The sequence below is a fragment of the Fringilla coelebs genome, assembly GCF_963513975.1.
Source record: "Fringilla coelebs genome assembly, chromosome: 1".
Classification (NCBI taxonomy): Eukaryota; Metazoa; Chordata; class Aves; order Passeriformes; family Fringillidae; genus Fringilla; species Fringilla coelebs.
In genome coordinates this window covers 50024465-50040131 of record NC_140028.1, presented here as the reverse complement: position 1 = coordinate 50040131, position 15667 = coordinate 50024465, and the positions used below count along the sequence as shown (strand labels likewise).

Genomic DNA, 15667 nt, shown 5'->3' with positions numbered 1-15667 from the left:
TTTCATTACTCCTGTGCCTGCAGGTGCTCCTGCAAGCTAAATGAGGTTATTTGAAAGGACCAAAATTAATTGCAGGAAGCCTAGTTACTTAGCCTCTGTAAAGCTCCACCACCTTAACACAATGCTACTTACACAGAAAGCTACTCTCAGCTTACCTTGAGACTGAAATTAACTGAAAACACACCTCAAATTGTTGGCTCACTTTAAAGGTTTCTTTCCCTTGAAGAAACCTTGTTTCTTTCCCTTGTTCCACTGCAAAATGGAACAAACCACATGTCGCCTGCCCAGAAACACTGCCAGCTTTGGAGGAGCAACAGCTCTGTTTGGGTTGGTGTCATCTGAATAAAGGAGTGACTCCTGCCCTCGCTCTCCACAGCTTCCTTCAAGATTTTCCTTCACTAATTGCTAGAATAGTTATTAGAAGTAACTATTTGTTGCTAAGCTGATGAAATTGCTCCAGATCTGCAGCTGAGTTTAGCCCACCATATGTGTCTATTCACAGGAGAAATCTTAAACCTGTCTAAATATGCTGTAGATCAGTTCAGGGGGCGATATAAGGACACACAAGAGTAAAGACGCAGTGTGTCTGTGCTCTCTTCCCCTCTTCCCGCCTTCTAGATGCAGTTGTGCCTATCTGAAGTTTTCACAATTCCTACCAACACCTCAGCAGTGCTTTTGCAGAACCTTACAGAGGGCTGCACCACCTTCTACATATCCCCTCTTGCAAACACTTTTCTTCATGCAAAAATCAAAGTTCGGATTCTTGAAGGAAGGTCCAGCCTTGGACACTTACTATCACTTAAGCAGTCAATACTGAGGAAGTATAAGCACCAGAAAAAACCACAAAACTAAAGCATTTTAAAGCTGTGAGCCACAGGCACAGCTCTGATGAAGAAACTGCTAGTCAGACAAAACGTTTCACAAAAGTTTCAACCACAGTTTTTCCCCTCCTTTCTGGGGGAGGAAGAAGCTCTTTTGACTTCAGATGCATTCAAGAAGGTTTCACTCGAGATATTACACATGCAGGTTAGCAGGAGCAGGTGAGTCTGCTCTTGGCAATCTGTGCTACTGTAATGCATTCTGAGTCAAAAACACAGAAGATGCATGGGTGGCCGTTGTCAGGTTACATCTACTTCCACCCATCTGCTAGCTGTGCTCCTGGTTCCAAGCACAGTTCATGCCTCCCACAGAGCCCAAGGGCCAGGAAGGAAAAGGAAAAAGATCATTAAGCAAAACAAAACAGCACACAGCATAGGCATTTGCTATCAAGATGAAAGGATAAAAAAATAACAATGTGAAGGTGCTGTGGACAATTGCTCAGCAACTGGAATGAGGATTCTTTAAGATTGACACAGAAGAGAGACTAAGTACATAATTCATTTGTCAGTAGGCACTTATGAGTCCTTTGGATACAGCAGGAGTAAGGAGGATTGCCAGATTTCCTCTCACAGATGGTCAGTACTCCTAAATCTAAATGAGGGCAAAGTGTGTAATTTCAGTTAGAGCAAATGGGACAAAAATACAAGCAATTTATCACTTCCCTGCCTAATTTTTTTAAAACACTCCAATTTGACCTTAACATCTCATTTTCAGAAACATTCCTCCTGCCTATGGCTTGGCCATGCAGCACAGCACCACACTAATTTTCATGAGCCAGTGCTCAGTGAAGCTGCTCTGCTAAGTCACAGTGATTCTGATGTGGATGATATCTTGGTGTATTATGAAGACACACATACTTTCCTGCTGAGTCTGTTAGTAATATCTGTCTGCTCTTACAATTCCATCCTTTCACACTGCAGCAAGAGAATATTGCTCCAGCACTTACCTACTGTTCCTTACACATAGCTAAGGAATCAAAAAAAAAAAAAAAAAATCAAGAAATACTCTGGTACTGAAAAGATGCAAATCATGCCTCAGCATTCAAGAAAAACACGAAAGTGGGCTACTTTAGTCCCAGGAGACAGAATTGGAGCACTGGAGCCCTCAATCTGCCCTTCTTCCTGAGCAGTGTTTTTATATAACAGAAGCTATTCAGAAACAGAAATGAGAGTACTCAGAAGGCCATTTTAATAGTACAAGCTTCTTATATTAGCAATTATAGTACGAGAAGGTCTGATCATCTTCCAAATTTGAATTTCAGTACTACAAGATGCACTGAGCAAAAACTGCCAAAGACATCACAAGCAGTTGTCCAGAGCTAATGAGAGAGTAAGGATTCCTTGATGCCTTATTTACACAGTAAGTTCCTCCTCTGATAAACCAAAAATCTTCCCTTCACCAGCTGTTAATTTCCACAGCACTGTTAACTGCTGAATTCTGTCCCAGAATGCTCTCTCCTCATCAGACACTGACACTTAGAATCACAGACTCAACTGGACTGGAAAAGACCTCTGAGATCATTGAGTCCAACCTATGACTGAACACCACCGTGCCAACCACGGCACCGAGTGCCACATCCTTAAACACCTCCAGGGATGGTGCCTCCACCTCCCTGGGCAGTCCATGCCCAAGTCTAATCACCCTTTCTGGGAAGAAACTCTTCTTCATGTCCAGCCTAATCCTCCCCTGGTGCAGCTTAAGGCCATGTGCTCCTGCCATTGAGGTCTGCAGGGCACACTGGGGATTCAAGGACAGACCATCAGGAATATCTTGTATTTAGATAGGTATTCAGTGGCATGGATCAGGAAAATGAACTCCTTGGTCAAACCCACCTCCCTCTGGATCCCAGGGAGGCAACTGTTCCACCAACATGTTCCACCAAGCAGATGGGCGCACTCCTGCCTTTTCAACACTTCTAACATCCACCTACTGTTTCACACAGTTTTAGCATAAACTTATTAAAACACTGCTCTCTGTAAATTGCAATGGGAAGAAACCCCCAGGAAATCCATTTATCACAGAAATCTAGACATCTATACTGGCTTTGCTGGCATCAAGATAAACAAATGTTTCTTTACTTCTTATCCTTTTCCAGAAACCTCATCTCTTGCTGCCTGTTCTTACCACCACAATCCTCAAATGCAAAAAGATTGCTTTAAGGCTATGATGGAATTTTAATTAGCAGGTATAAATATCACAATGAGAGCACGAACTCTTTACAATTCTTTTTTTGTCAGTCCCCAGATCATTCTTGATGAAGTGTATTTGTGATTTTGTTATGGCCATCAAACTAAATCCTGGGGCAGTAGGTTTTTTAATTCCATAAAGGCCTTATGTTTTACTTCCATCTATTGCCCATATTTCCTCAAACAAATTTAGATGAAATAACTTTTTTTTTGAAGGGGATGTGGAAATACTTTGATCAAGGATACCATTCCCCAGGGTTTGATAATATCTTGAGTATGAGACTGCATTGCTGGCAGCACCCAATCAACATATTTATCTAGGCCAACCAGCATGTCCCACATAAATTTTATACCTGTTCATCATATAAATTCTTAAATAAATTGTGATATTAACTTTTTTTTTGAAAAAGCACCCCAGCAAACTGAGAAAACTGCATTTTGAATCATTTTAGTCAGCGGCTGTCAGGGGCAGCACTTCTGCTTTTGCTGAAGTCAGGAACTTGAGCCGTGGTGACTGTAACAAAGCCAGAAGCTCTCCCAAGAGAACAACCTCATGCACTAGGGTAAGGTGCCAGCAAGTTATTCAAGATCTTAGTTTGGGCCTTATTCATGTTTTATTAAAGAAATAATAAAATCATCATAAATATCTATTTCTTTTCTCATTTAGAAGGCATACAGAAAGGTGCATACTGACATTAGCTAGAAAATACAAATTATCCATATTTAAAAAACACACAGTGAATTAAGTAGACTCCTCTCCCCACCCCCATGTTTTCAAAAGACACAGGTTATGTTTTACTGCTCAGGTCTAGCAAAATTTGATTTGATTTTCCTCAATGCTAAACTTAAATACTAAAAATTAACACACTTTTTTTTTCTCTCAGCCACCTCCCAGGGACTCAAATAAACGTTAAGAACCCATGTGAAACATTTCTAGGAAACAACTGCCTTACCTTGTGAATCCGTGGCAGAAGGAGATGGCTTTGGATACCCTACAAAGGAAAAGTGATATGTGTGACTCAGTACACAGCAGAGTACATTATGACCAAATATCACCTCAGTGCTCTAGAAAGCATCCCTGGTTACTGAAGAGCAACCCACCAAAACAGCCATTAAGTAGTGTCTCCTGTGAAATGCTCAGTTTTTGTTAAACTGGGGTGGTCATGGCAAAGAGAACCCAGTTATTACTCCAATGTACTAAATCCACCGCAAGCATTATGGAAAGAAAAAAAGAAATTAAGTTTCCCTAGTGGCAAAGACTGCTGTAGTTACCAGGGGTTTTACATCATCTCTGTTGACCTCATGCTTTGTGCATCCTTGGAAAGGCAGCAAAACTGGCACTGAGTGCGTTTCCCCTACTTCTGCAGCCAGCTGGAGGCTGCAGAGGCCCATTCACAAATCATCTCCGCTGAAAACCCATTCCCAACAGACACAGCCTCCGGGGGTGTTGGCCAGGAAAGGCCAAAAGGGGCTGGTAAAGCCCAGCAGATCTCGGTGTCAGCTCTCCAGCGAGACCTGACACATCCATTGCACTCAGGAGTGATGCACTACCAGCCTGGCTCTCTCACCTGGCGCTCCAGCATACCCTTCAGCAATGGGCATGGTGCTCTGGCCAGCCTGGCCATCCACACTTCCCAGTCTCCCTCTCCCAGACATCAGGACCGTGCCGGGAGGTCCTGCCTCCCCCGTCTCCAGGATGATGCCGGTTGTTCCGGGCAGAAGGGGCACGACTGCTGACCCTGGCAGAGCTGGGCGTGGAGGAGGTCTCAGCTGTGGTGGGAGGAGGGGGATCCTCTGCCGTGGGGGGAACATCCTGGGCCGTGATGGCAGCAGGGATACGCCAGGCTGGGGCTGCACGGGCGGCCGCGGCTGCTGCGGTACTTCTGGTCGCCCTTTGACACGATGAAAGAGGAGGAAACATACGAAATTATTTGCCTAAAATAGAACATAAGCTTGCATGGTTTTGCATAATAAATGCTTCAAAATAAAACAGGGATCAGTTGGAGGCCACCTGCTCCCTGCACCCAGGACTGCACTGGCTAAAAGCCGTTCCAGCCCTGAAGTACGACAGACTCCACTCCTTCTGGGGACAGGACAAGCAGCAATCAACCTGTGAACATTCATTCAATTGTTACACCAGCTTGGCCTTTCTGCACCAAGCAGGCAGAGCATCACACTCATTCCCAGCAGTACTTTCATTCCAGACCGTGCTCTCTCTCTCTCTCTCTCTCCCCCCCTTCTCGCTTCTGTTCTCCTCAATCCCTGACACCCACTGCATTTCCTTTCGACTCTCTACTCCCACAACTCCTAGCACAAGGCTGTCCCTCTAGCATGATCATAAAAAAAGTTATCCACAGCAAAAAACATCACTAAATGAACGTGACTTAAGAGGCTTTTCCCCTTACTTTAAAAAGCAACAAACTTAAACATCCTAGCACTTCCATGACTAATATTTTCTGACCATAATGGCAGAACTCAAAGATATAATGTACCGGAAAATTCTTTATTATTTAAATCGAAGAGATAGCATTAAAAAACTTTTCCACCGAGGCAGCCAACACATATGACATCAGGGTTGAACAGCACTGACACGGTTCCACTTGTGTATCTGGTCAAGTTCTGAGCCCTTTATAGGAATTCTAGTTAATCCATAAAAATGAAGTTCTAGATGCAATGCCCTCCCAAGAGTAAAGCTGAATTACACTTACACTAAGAGCAGAAATTTACAAATGTGTAGGTTTTAGCACATGCAATGACAACTTTTGCACAGAATAAACAGAGTTTCATGCTAAATTAAACTTCAGCATAGGTTACTTTGGTTGCATTTTTAGAACATGTCTTTAGGTGCAGGGATGGATGTGAGTTTCTGTGAAAACGGGGCAAACATCCCATTAAAAATTTATCTGATACAACTTGTCACATACCAGAGATGCTTGCCAGGGTCCCCAGCAGAGACCACCTCTCGAAATGGTGCTCACAATGAAACACTTCAATTCAGTACAGTCCAAAATCAGCTGAGGCAAATTCACCAGTGGCTAGGGCAAGCCCATCTGGTTTCCCCTGGCTCTGGTGTGTGTCTGGGGAGCCCAGGAGAGCCTTACTCTGCACATCTGGGGACGAGCTTACCACAGACTTGTGCAGGTATTGTCTCCAGCACGTGTCTGGGGGGCAGACAGCATCACTGGCAACCCAGGAGCTGTTCTGTGCCTACTCAACACCTGCACTTCACCCTTGTGAATTTCATTTCTTGTTTTCACTCCCATAAAAGCCCACATAAGCCTTCAGGAGTACTGGGAGGCTGCCTGAAGTCGCAGTCTCACACCACCTGCATTCATTTGCTAGATATGGCTGCTAGGAAAAAAACTCCCTGATCTTTGCTGGCTGACTTTTAACCATCAGGAGAACTGAAACTCATAGAGGCAATGCACCACAAAGCTGGGCTGAAGCTCACTCAGTAACTCTGTCCACAAGGTATCAAAATGAATTTTTTAACGGAATTATTTGCTTTGTAAGACAACTTTTGCCCACAGAAGCATTGATTTAGACCTTCAGCTAAAATCTTCAGATTAACCTCATTGAAAAAACAAATTGACAAAGCACTTTACCTTGGGATGCATGCACTTGTCATTTTTTGAGTCAATTATGCTAAGCCTCATTAAGACAATTATTTGGGATGACAGTGGGAAAATGAATACATTTCTCTGCTCGTTTTTCTAGACCTTCAAATAACAATCAACTGCTGAAATCCCATATCCTGAACAAACTGCTTCCTTGCCTGCAGCAGGAATGCTGCAATATTTCAGAATTGTCCCATCTCCATAACACTAAATCCAGAATTACTGGCCTAAAGCACAATTTCAAGTGGAAGCAATCAGATATGTGTGAGTAGAGATCTGCCTGAACTTTGCTGAGCAGGCCATGAACACGATCTTCCCATCATCTTCCCATCTATCTGGGAAGGCAAGGACAGAGCTGAGATCCTTACACAGGGACAGGAACACTGTTCTAAGCAGCAGCATCCTTGCTGCTCTGCTTGTCACCACTGTTGTGAGTGACAATGTGGTTACCACATCACATACCAGCATCCTCTGGTGCTCTCCTCAGCCCCCAAAACACACAGAAATTAAGTACATAAAGCTAACTAGAGAGCAAAGGAACCTGTGACTGCTCTCACAAGAAGCCCGAAAGACCTCACTTGAATTTTGTTATAGACACCAAGGGGATTTTACAATTCTGTTAGAAAGCAGCACTGTGCACAAGCTCACAGGGAGCCCAGAGGAATTGACTGTATGACTATTCACACTACAGCATTAAAAATTTTACGTTGCATTTTATCCATGCTGTAATGCAGAGCACACATTCAGTTTCTTAGGCCACTTCATCAGACAACATTTTGCTGTTGGTTTCAAAACCCTGCTACACAGACAACCAGCACAGGAATTGCAGGTCAGGTCAAATACCTGTAAGCAAAGCAAACTGCATTCCCAGCACGGTATCTGGCTGCAAGACCCCACTTTTGATTCCTGGAAAACTTCATGGATATCTATACAAAAAGGCAGTACTTTAACAGAGGCCAACTTTAGCACGGCTCTCAGCCTTGTGCCATTGGAGAGCAAACTCACCCACAGAGAGAGAAACAGAGTGCAATGAGAATAAGTTAGACTAGCAGACGTGGAGCTGGGGGAAGGCACCATTTAATGTGGATGGAAAGCTGCTGGATCCTTTTACCTTGGAGAGCACATCATGCATGGTTCCCTGAACGCTTAGAGCAAACTACTGCCTGCTGTCACCACTGCCTTGTGTGCTGTAGGACATTTCAACATCTTCACCGGGACTTACAACAAATTAAACACATTTCCAGTCTCTGGGTTTGTATCTGATACACAGTCATTTGCTAAGCTGGCTTGTTAGCTTGGATTGAGGCATTTGAAACCCCTGAATAAAAAATATGGAAGATAATACAGCCGTATTTTTAAGACGAAGGTCATTTGACTTTGCTACACTTACACTGCTTGGTAAGATTTTATGTTTTATTTCTTGCAGCACATCCTTGCCTTACTGCCCTCAACAACTTTATTAGCAACAACTCGTTTCTGTTTCGGCCCCTCTGAAGTCAAATGACATCATTTGAATGCTACGATATGCTGGCAAATTGTGCACAAGAAACTCTCCACTGATCCAAGTTCAGGTCTTCCTGTCAAATAATGCTGGTACGGCAGACCAGGCTGGAGATCACAAATGTAAAAATAGTTAAAGTCATACCCCAACTCACGTAACAGGGTTCCCAAAATCACTTCCAAAAAAGGCTCTTCTGCCAAAATCTTTCTGCAACTCCTGCCATCAAAACTTACTCAGGCTGCCGTGCCAGACAGTGTTATTGTAATTGGAAACATTTGGGAACTGCAGTGTGTGCTTTGCGAATCCTTCAGAGGCACCCCAGAGCAGCAAGGGATGCTCAGAGTGCCTGCACCCCAGACCCAGCAGCAGCCTCCTTCCACAGGCTTTTAACACCCAGTGGTGGATGGAGGGGTCTGCCCTGAAAGGGTATTATTTTATGGAAACCCAGGTGTGCAGAGGCTTTTTAATGCTTTCATACATTGTAAAGGGGCTGATAAATGCAACCCATGAGGTTGCTTGAGCACCTGCTTCAAACAGCAGAGGAAAGATTACTACTTGTATGTATCTCGGGCCTTTCTCCAATGTTGGTCCCTAGTGCTAGTTAATCTTGGGCAAGATGGATGAGAAGCAGGATTACACAGATACATCATGTTCTATTTTAATGGCAGCTAGGATGCTTCTGCAAGATCTAGGGATAAAGGTCCTAACCCTGCAGAATTTAAGTCAAAATTACAGCAAAAGAATTATGTGAAATTCGCAGTCCTTCTTCACTCCACTTCCTCATTTAAAGTTAAGAGAAATATTTTTTTTTTAATTTTACACGAAAGCCTCTCACCTCAGAAGGATTTTTGTGTCAAGTACTGCTATGCATTTGGTTTTAAACAATTAAACAAAAGAAACACACCTATCGCAGGTTTTCAAGTCTCTGCCTTGGGGTGAGAAGGATATTCTTCCCTCCATGAGGCACAACTTGGCCATTCCAGAAAGACACTCAAGAATCTCACATCTGATCTCTCCCAACCACCATCAGCTGCATCAGTGCACAGGCTCTTCCCTCAGCACCTCTTCTAAATTTACCCAGTCACAGAAACTGGCCTCTTATTTATCTCATACGTGCACAGAATTAAAACCAGAAGCATCAACCAACTGAAGAGTACACTTTCAAAACAGTCTCCAATTCCTATGATTTTGTGTCATGCTAAGAGAAACAGGAAAACAGGAACTCGGCTTCCTTCTGTAAACTTCAACTCTCGGGAAAACAACCCACTGCTGGAATTTGGAGCAAGAACTGCAGAGGGAACTGAGTGGCACTTGGCAAGGTCTCTAACCCTTCCTGGCAAGGCTCACCAGCACGCCGAGGTTACCATTTCCCAGCGCTCAGAGCCAAAGGGAACGTGCCCCATCCTCTCAGCTGCCCCAAGGCAAACTTTAGACAATGTGCAGGTAGATTTGCACCAACATGCTGGACTATTAACAGCACTGGCTGAGGTGCTAAAACATTGCCAGCTGGAATGTGCCAAGTACTGCCAATGACCTTGTGGGAATGCAAGCTTCTGGGAGAGCTATGAAGCAGAAGTCTTATACTGCCATGCCAAGATATGCCAGAGCTCGTTTGTGAAACTTCTAGATCAAAGAGCTGGTGGTGAATTATAAGCATAAACTCATGCTAAGAACACAACTTAGAAGAAATCTTTCTTATCATAAATTTGAATTCATTTGACTTCATTTTTCTCTACTTGCTTTTCAATCTTCCCTGAGGAATACAGAATAATCTTCAACAACAAAATAAAACAAAGCAAAAAAATAAAATCAAATGAATTGGCATAATACAGACATTTATTACAAAAAACTCACTTTAAAATCACTATTCTAAAACATTACTTTTCCCACTGTCTTTATTCTAGCTCGAAGTAAACATAAAAACATGAAGACTTCTTCTTTTTTTTTTTCTTTTTGGAGGATACTTTTAAAAGCACTCAAAGTACTCTCTGGTGTTCTGCAGCAAAAGCCAAAATTAGTCACTGCAAAAATAAAGTAGGAATTGTGTAATATTTAGTTTTTCCTCCCTTGTTTAGTTCTTTTCTAAGAGTTTCAGAAAGGAAAGCCAGTTGAAAAACAAACAAACAAGCAAAAAGTAAAAAAATAAGCAAGAAACTTACTTGTGTCAGGCTGAGATTTCAGCACGCCTTCAATGTCTCTGGTGATTTTGGAAACCTGACTATGAAACTGTTGGACAGAGTTTTTGAGGCCAGAAATATCAGTGGAATGAGATGCTAGAGTTCCGTTCATTTCACGGATGCAGTTCCATAAGCTGCTCACGTGCTTATTCAGACCCTCTTTTATATTCTGCAAGCTGTCTGAAACAGAGTCCAGCTTGCCACAGACTTTTTCAATATGTGAGACTCTGCTCTCAACATCTGAAACACCCTCCTGGACCCCTTGGGTCTTTTCTTTGCACTTGCTAAGATCATTCAGGACGTGGTCATTCAACTGTTCTAGTCTGTCTTTCACTTCACCACAACAATTCTCACTGGAATGAGCAGTTTGATTCGCAAATGTCCTCTGCATTTGATCAATTTTTCGGAAGACACCTCTTTGTGTTTTTCTGCATGTCGAATTGACACCCAGAAGCTGCTCCCTGCAGCTACTCAGGCCATCTTGAAGATTTTTCATATCTTTATCAACGGCATTTAGATTGTATCGGAATACACGTATGTCTCTCTGCATTTTCTGGATGTCACGCTGGTTACCCTTCATTAAGTTGAGTTTCTCATTAAGAGAGCTATTTAGAGACTGCAGGATAACAGAATTATTGTCTGTTTTCAAAAGCAAGTGATTGTACTTGTCGTTACAATCTCCTAGCTGTTTCTGAAGGTCCTCCGTACCTCGCGGTGCAGACTGACATTTCTGCCCACAGAGCTGCTCAAGCGACAGCAGCTTGTCCTTCACGAAATTCATCTCTGCTGTCAACTGCTCATTTGCAAATCCTGCCTCGCTGGGCAAGATAGGCCCGGGATTAACAAACATTCCATCCTGGTCCGTGGTGTTGGCAATCTCCAAAATAGTCCCGCCTAGCCTGACCTCCAGCGCCCGCAGCTTTTGGTCGAACAAGTCTCTCAGTTCATCCACCTCAGCAGCGATAGCACCGCGAAGAGACTCCTCAACATAAAAACAGTGTTCTTCAGCGTTTCGTTCTGTAATATTCATCCTTGCATCCAGCTCCTCCAGCCTCTCAGCCAACACGTCTTCTAGATCTGGGGTCGACAATCGAATGATTTCATTATCTATTCTGACATTCAAGATCCTCTGTGCTTCCACAATTCTGTCAATCTTCGTATCTAAATCTTTCATCTGTTGGTCAAAGTAATTTCCCTCGCCCTTCTTGCAACAGCTGGAGTTGTTTGATGGGATCTGGGTGCGGAGAGTATCTATTTCTTTCCTCAAGTCATTCTCTTTTCCTCTTATAAGATTGATTATCCCTACACAGTTATTTTCACTGTCATCGTACTGCTGCTGAATATCCTCTAGTTTATAGTCACAGGAGTTCTTCAGATCTGCCATTTTCTTCTCAAATCCTTCCATTATTTCTTGCCTGAGGGACTCAAATTTTGAGTCTATATAGTCCTGATATATATTGTCACGGGGCATTGTTATTGTAGGTCCTTGCGCTGCCTCCTGCAGTTGTTTTAATTGTCCTTCATAGCCTTTTACTTTTCCATTCAGCTCCTCCAGCTCATCATTCCTCATCTTCAAGGCTTCTTTGACCTCAGCTAGCTCAGCTTTTATATCTTCCATTTCAAAATCAATAAAAGGGTCTTTTTGATCTTTATTGTTGAGTCCTGGCAGCTGAATAGTGTCTGTTTCACCACCAACTGCACTGTCAGGCTCCGGGCGGTCGTAAAGGTTGTTCAGCCAAGTGACCAACATCTTGCTAGCATCTTCTTGTACAGTCAGCTTCAGGTTTTCATTCACACCTGCCACAGAGGACTGGAGTTCAATCACAGACCGTGTAAGTCTAAACAATTCGTCCTCAAGAAACTGCATTCTCTTCTCATATGGTGGGGGCTCTGGCGCTTCTGTTGGTTCTGCATCTGTTTCCCAGAAATAACAAAATGTGGATATAAATATTCCCAGTGGTACCTGCTTTAATAAGCTGCAGTTGACTTCACTTTTCTTTAAAATGAAATAATGGTTTTAACTGCCTAATGCTTGTTGTCTTTTCTGTTCTTATTTTCAGTTGTTTATAATTAATACGTTATCAAAACCCTCAGAACAAAGAGTTTTAGCACAGTGACCAATTCCTGCCAAGATACAGTGGCCATAAAGAAACTGGCAAGCACTCTTCCTATCCAGCAATGGATCTAAGCTATGGCATATACAACAGGCCAATACAGGTCCATACACATCACCTTGGAACCACTGCTTCTCCTGTAACAATAATTTTCCCCTGAATTCCCACTGGAAACTTCAGTGGCAGTCATTTATGTGCCTGAAGTGGGTTTGTGCTTCCGTGTTTTACTGACTTGGGAGCCAAATATACATGCCATATATGACATGGGGTTCTGCAAGACACTCCAGTTATACACTTGCTTCGCAAATACCTAATAATTTGCCATATATTTAAGTAGGCAATAAAAACATACATAAAAGTGTAAAATTAACACATTCAAAAGTGTGTTAGATTAAAATAAGTTATCATCATTGAATGAAAATCAGAAAGAGAAGATTTATAACTGTAATCTATCATAAATCAATTAATGAATCTGAATCTTGTCATTAGTAGGACCTCATTTACAAAGCCACGTACAAATCTGGATGTTCAGATTCACACAAAATGTGTAACAACTGCAGAAAATCCAGAACAAAAACCCAGAAAACAAACATTATCAGAGGTCAAGAAATTATAAACTGCAGGAAAAGTCAAAAGCAACTCTTAATTTTGTCTAGAAGAGAGGAGAGGGATACAAATATCACCATGTTTTATTATCATCTTTTGGAATTAATATTTTAGATCAGCTAACAAAATACTTAAAAAGATAATTTTTAAAGCAGGTATATAATCTATGGGACTAGTTTGAAACCATGTATTCAGTCATTCAATAGATTCCATCACTCAGAAAACACATGTGGAAATCTGACTAAGTGCTATATGTGACACTAATCTCCAATTATGTTTGAAAAAGTCCTTCAGAAGGAAACATCTGTTTATCATTTTTTCTTAATGGAGAAAAGGCATAATATGGCAGTAACAGCATTCCTTCTTGCCCTTTCAGAAGACAGTATCTTACACAAATAAACATCAGTCATTCTTTAAAATATTTTTTTGGAAGTAGAAGCTTATCCACACTTATCCTTACTCCTCATTATCAAGGTACATAATCTAATGTAAATCTGTAATATCTTTACAGTCTCAAACAAAACATTGTGAAACTGCAAGGAACCCTATGCAAAACCCCCGTGATTTTTTATCATTAAAATAAGTATAAGGGTTTTTTTCTATTTTAGTAATATTCTTTTTTTTTTCCTGAACATTGGAGAAACCACAAGAAAAGCCCCTGTAAATTCTTACAAAACCCACAGTCTTAACCCAAAGGTTTTCTGGAACCATGAGTAGCCAGCTGGCATTTCCAGCCAGTGTTCTACAGTCCCTTCCTCTGTTATCCTTCAGGAAATTCTCTGTATCAGGACTGCTATTGCCTGGCCATTATTTCCCCACTGCACAGTTTTTCACATGGCTTTTGTACCTGCCAGCAGCTGAGTTCAGTAGAAACCACAATGATTCTTATCCTTAGAAGACAAAACAAGAAACCAGACATGACTGTGCATACCAAAATTCAGACAAAAAGTTACCTGTGCCTTTCTTCACGGCAGCTCTCGCTGGTGTTGTGGGACGACGAGCAGTGTTTGGCTTTTCTGCAGGTCCTTCCCTGCAGTCCTCCCCTTTGTAGCCAGGACAACATCTCCATTCCAGCTCTGTCACTGTCTTATATGCAACTGTGTACCGAGGTCTGAAACTCGTTCGGTATCTGCCAAAACAGAGAGCATTTTAAACAATCCATAACCTAAGCTGCTAGTTAGATTTAAGTTAAAATTAAAATAGGTTTTGGGACTTTTTATAATGAAAATCAAATACTTACAGCCATTATTCATTTTCTGCTTTAAACATCAAATGAACTAATGTTTCTGTCTAGGTTTTAAAGCTGTCTCCACTCAACACAGTCATGATAGGGAGCCATGGAGCAGGGGCTTTCATGTATGAGTAGAGGGATAAAATGTTGTGGCAAGTGAAGGTACAACTCATCAGACACCACTGACAGTATCCATGACCACCAGTGTCTTAGACTACAAATTCAAAATGTTTTTCCTCTAACTTTTCACTGGAACCCTCCCCACAAGAGCTCTTCTGAACATCAAAAAATGTTTATGCCTGCTTTGCCCCATTTGGGTTTCCACAGTCTCCACTTAACCCATTCCTCAGAACCCATATGTACAGCACAGTCAAAGCTGGGAGGGATATTCCAGAGAAGGACAAAATGCTAGAAGTGTGAGACAGACAAGGACATGAAAGAAGGAATCAGATGAAACACTACAACCAACGAAGAAACCAACTCTTCCCCACTTCATCAGTTAAGTTGAAGAGGGTCTGGCAGACAAACCTGTACACTCATTATGTACATACAACCTTGAGCTTCCCTGATTAACCACACAAAAGTTAATAAATGACAAACTAATTCTGGTTGTGCAAGTCTCTTTAACCATAGACTTCTTCCATATCTTCCCCTGAAACACATCCCACATGTTCAGCTGCAGTCAGACACTGCGGTGCCCCAGCAGAGCATAAGCAGAGCCTATGCTATTGGATAAAAACTAAATCAATTTAGGGTACAGCTCTTTTTTGACTGAGAGATGAGGAAAATGAGTAAAACAGGGATTTGCCACCTGAGCTCTATAAAATGGTATTCTTGGAACACACAGAAACAGTAAGTCATCCCAATTTCTCTCATGAATTCCTTTCTCTCAGTTAAACTAGCATCATATTTACTAATTTCCCTACGGCTTTTTCAGATCTTTTGTCCTTCAGGTTATTTCAGATTAGAACAGTTTGCAGGCTCATTTCACAGCTGAGGTGCCCCTAAACAGTAATACCAGCAGAATAAATGCAGGACAGCAGCAAAGGAATCTACAAGAGCTCTGAAATAGGTTTCAGACATAGCCTGGCTGGGCTCACAGGGAGTGTATCGTGGGACAGAGAGAACTCAGGACAAAATAGCAGCCATGCTATCACACAAAAGTCACCAATTTCATTGAACATGGCATGCTTTTAACATCCAAAATTCCTAACCGGTAAAAAAATAATAAATAAATTAGTAATCAGCTACCAAATAGAAAGCAGTAAATCTTACAGACTGTGAAACATTTCCTACTGGAAGTCACAGAGTGAGAGTGAGCTTACTGCTACTCTTCAAAGCTTCTCCTGCCATACG

General features: G+C 42.1%; 1 protein-coding gene across 1 annotated transcript in view; it reads right to left on the bottom strand.

Moving 5' to 3' along the window:
• Nucleotides 1-15667, bottom strand: part of EMILIN2 (elastin microfibril interfacer 2) — a 30818-nt gene that overhangs the window by 2602 nt on the left and 12549 nt on the right. Inside the window, exons 3-6 of the mRNA XM_084220374.1 lie at nucleotides 14034-14209; nucleotides 10343-12274; nucleotides 4634-4957; nucleotides 4019-4057 (exon numbers count right to left, since the gene is read on the bottom strand). Of these exons, the coding sequence (XP_084076500.1) occupies nucleotides 4019-4057; nucleotides 4634-4957; nucleotides 10343-12274; nucleotides 14034-14209 (2471 nt within the window). The remainder of the gene's footprint in view (nucleotides 1-4018; nucleotides 4058-4633; nucleotides 4958-10342; nucleotides 12275-14033; nucleotides 14210-15667) is intronic.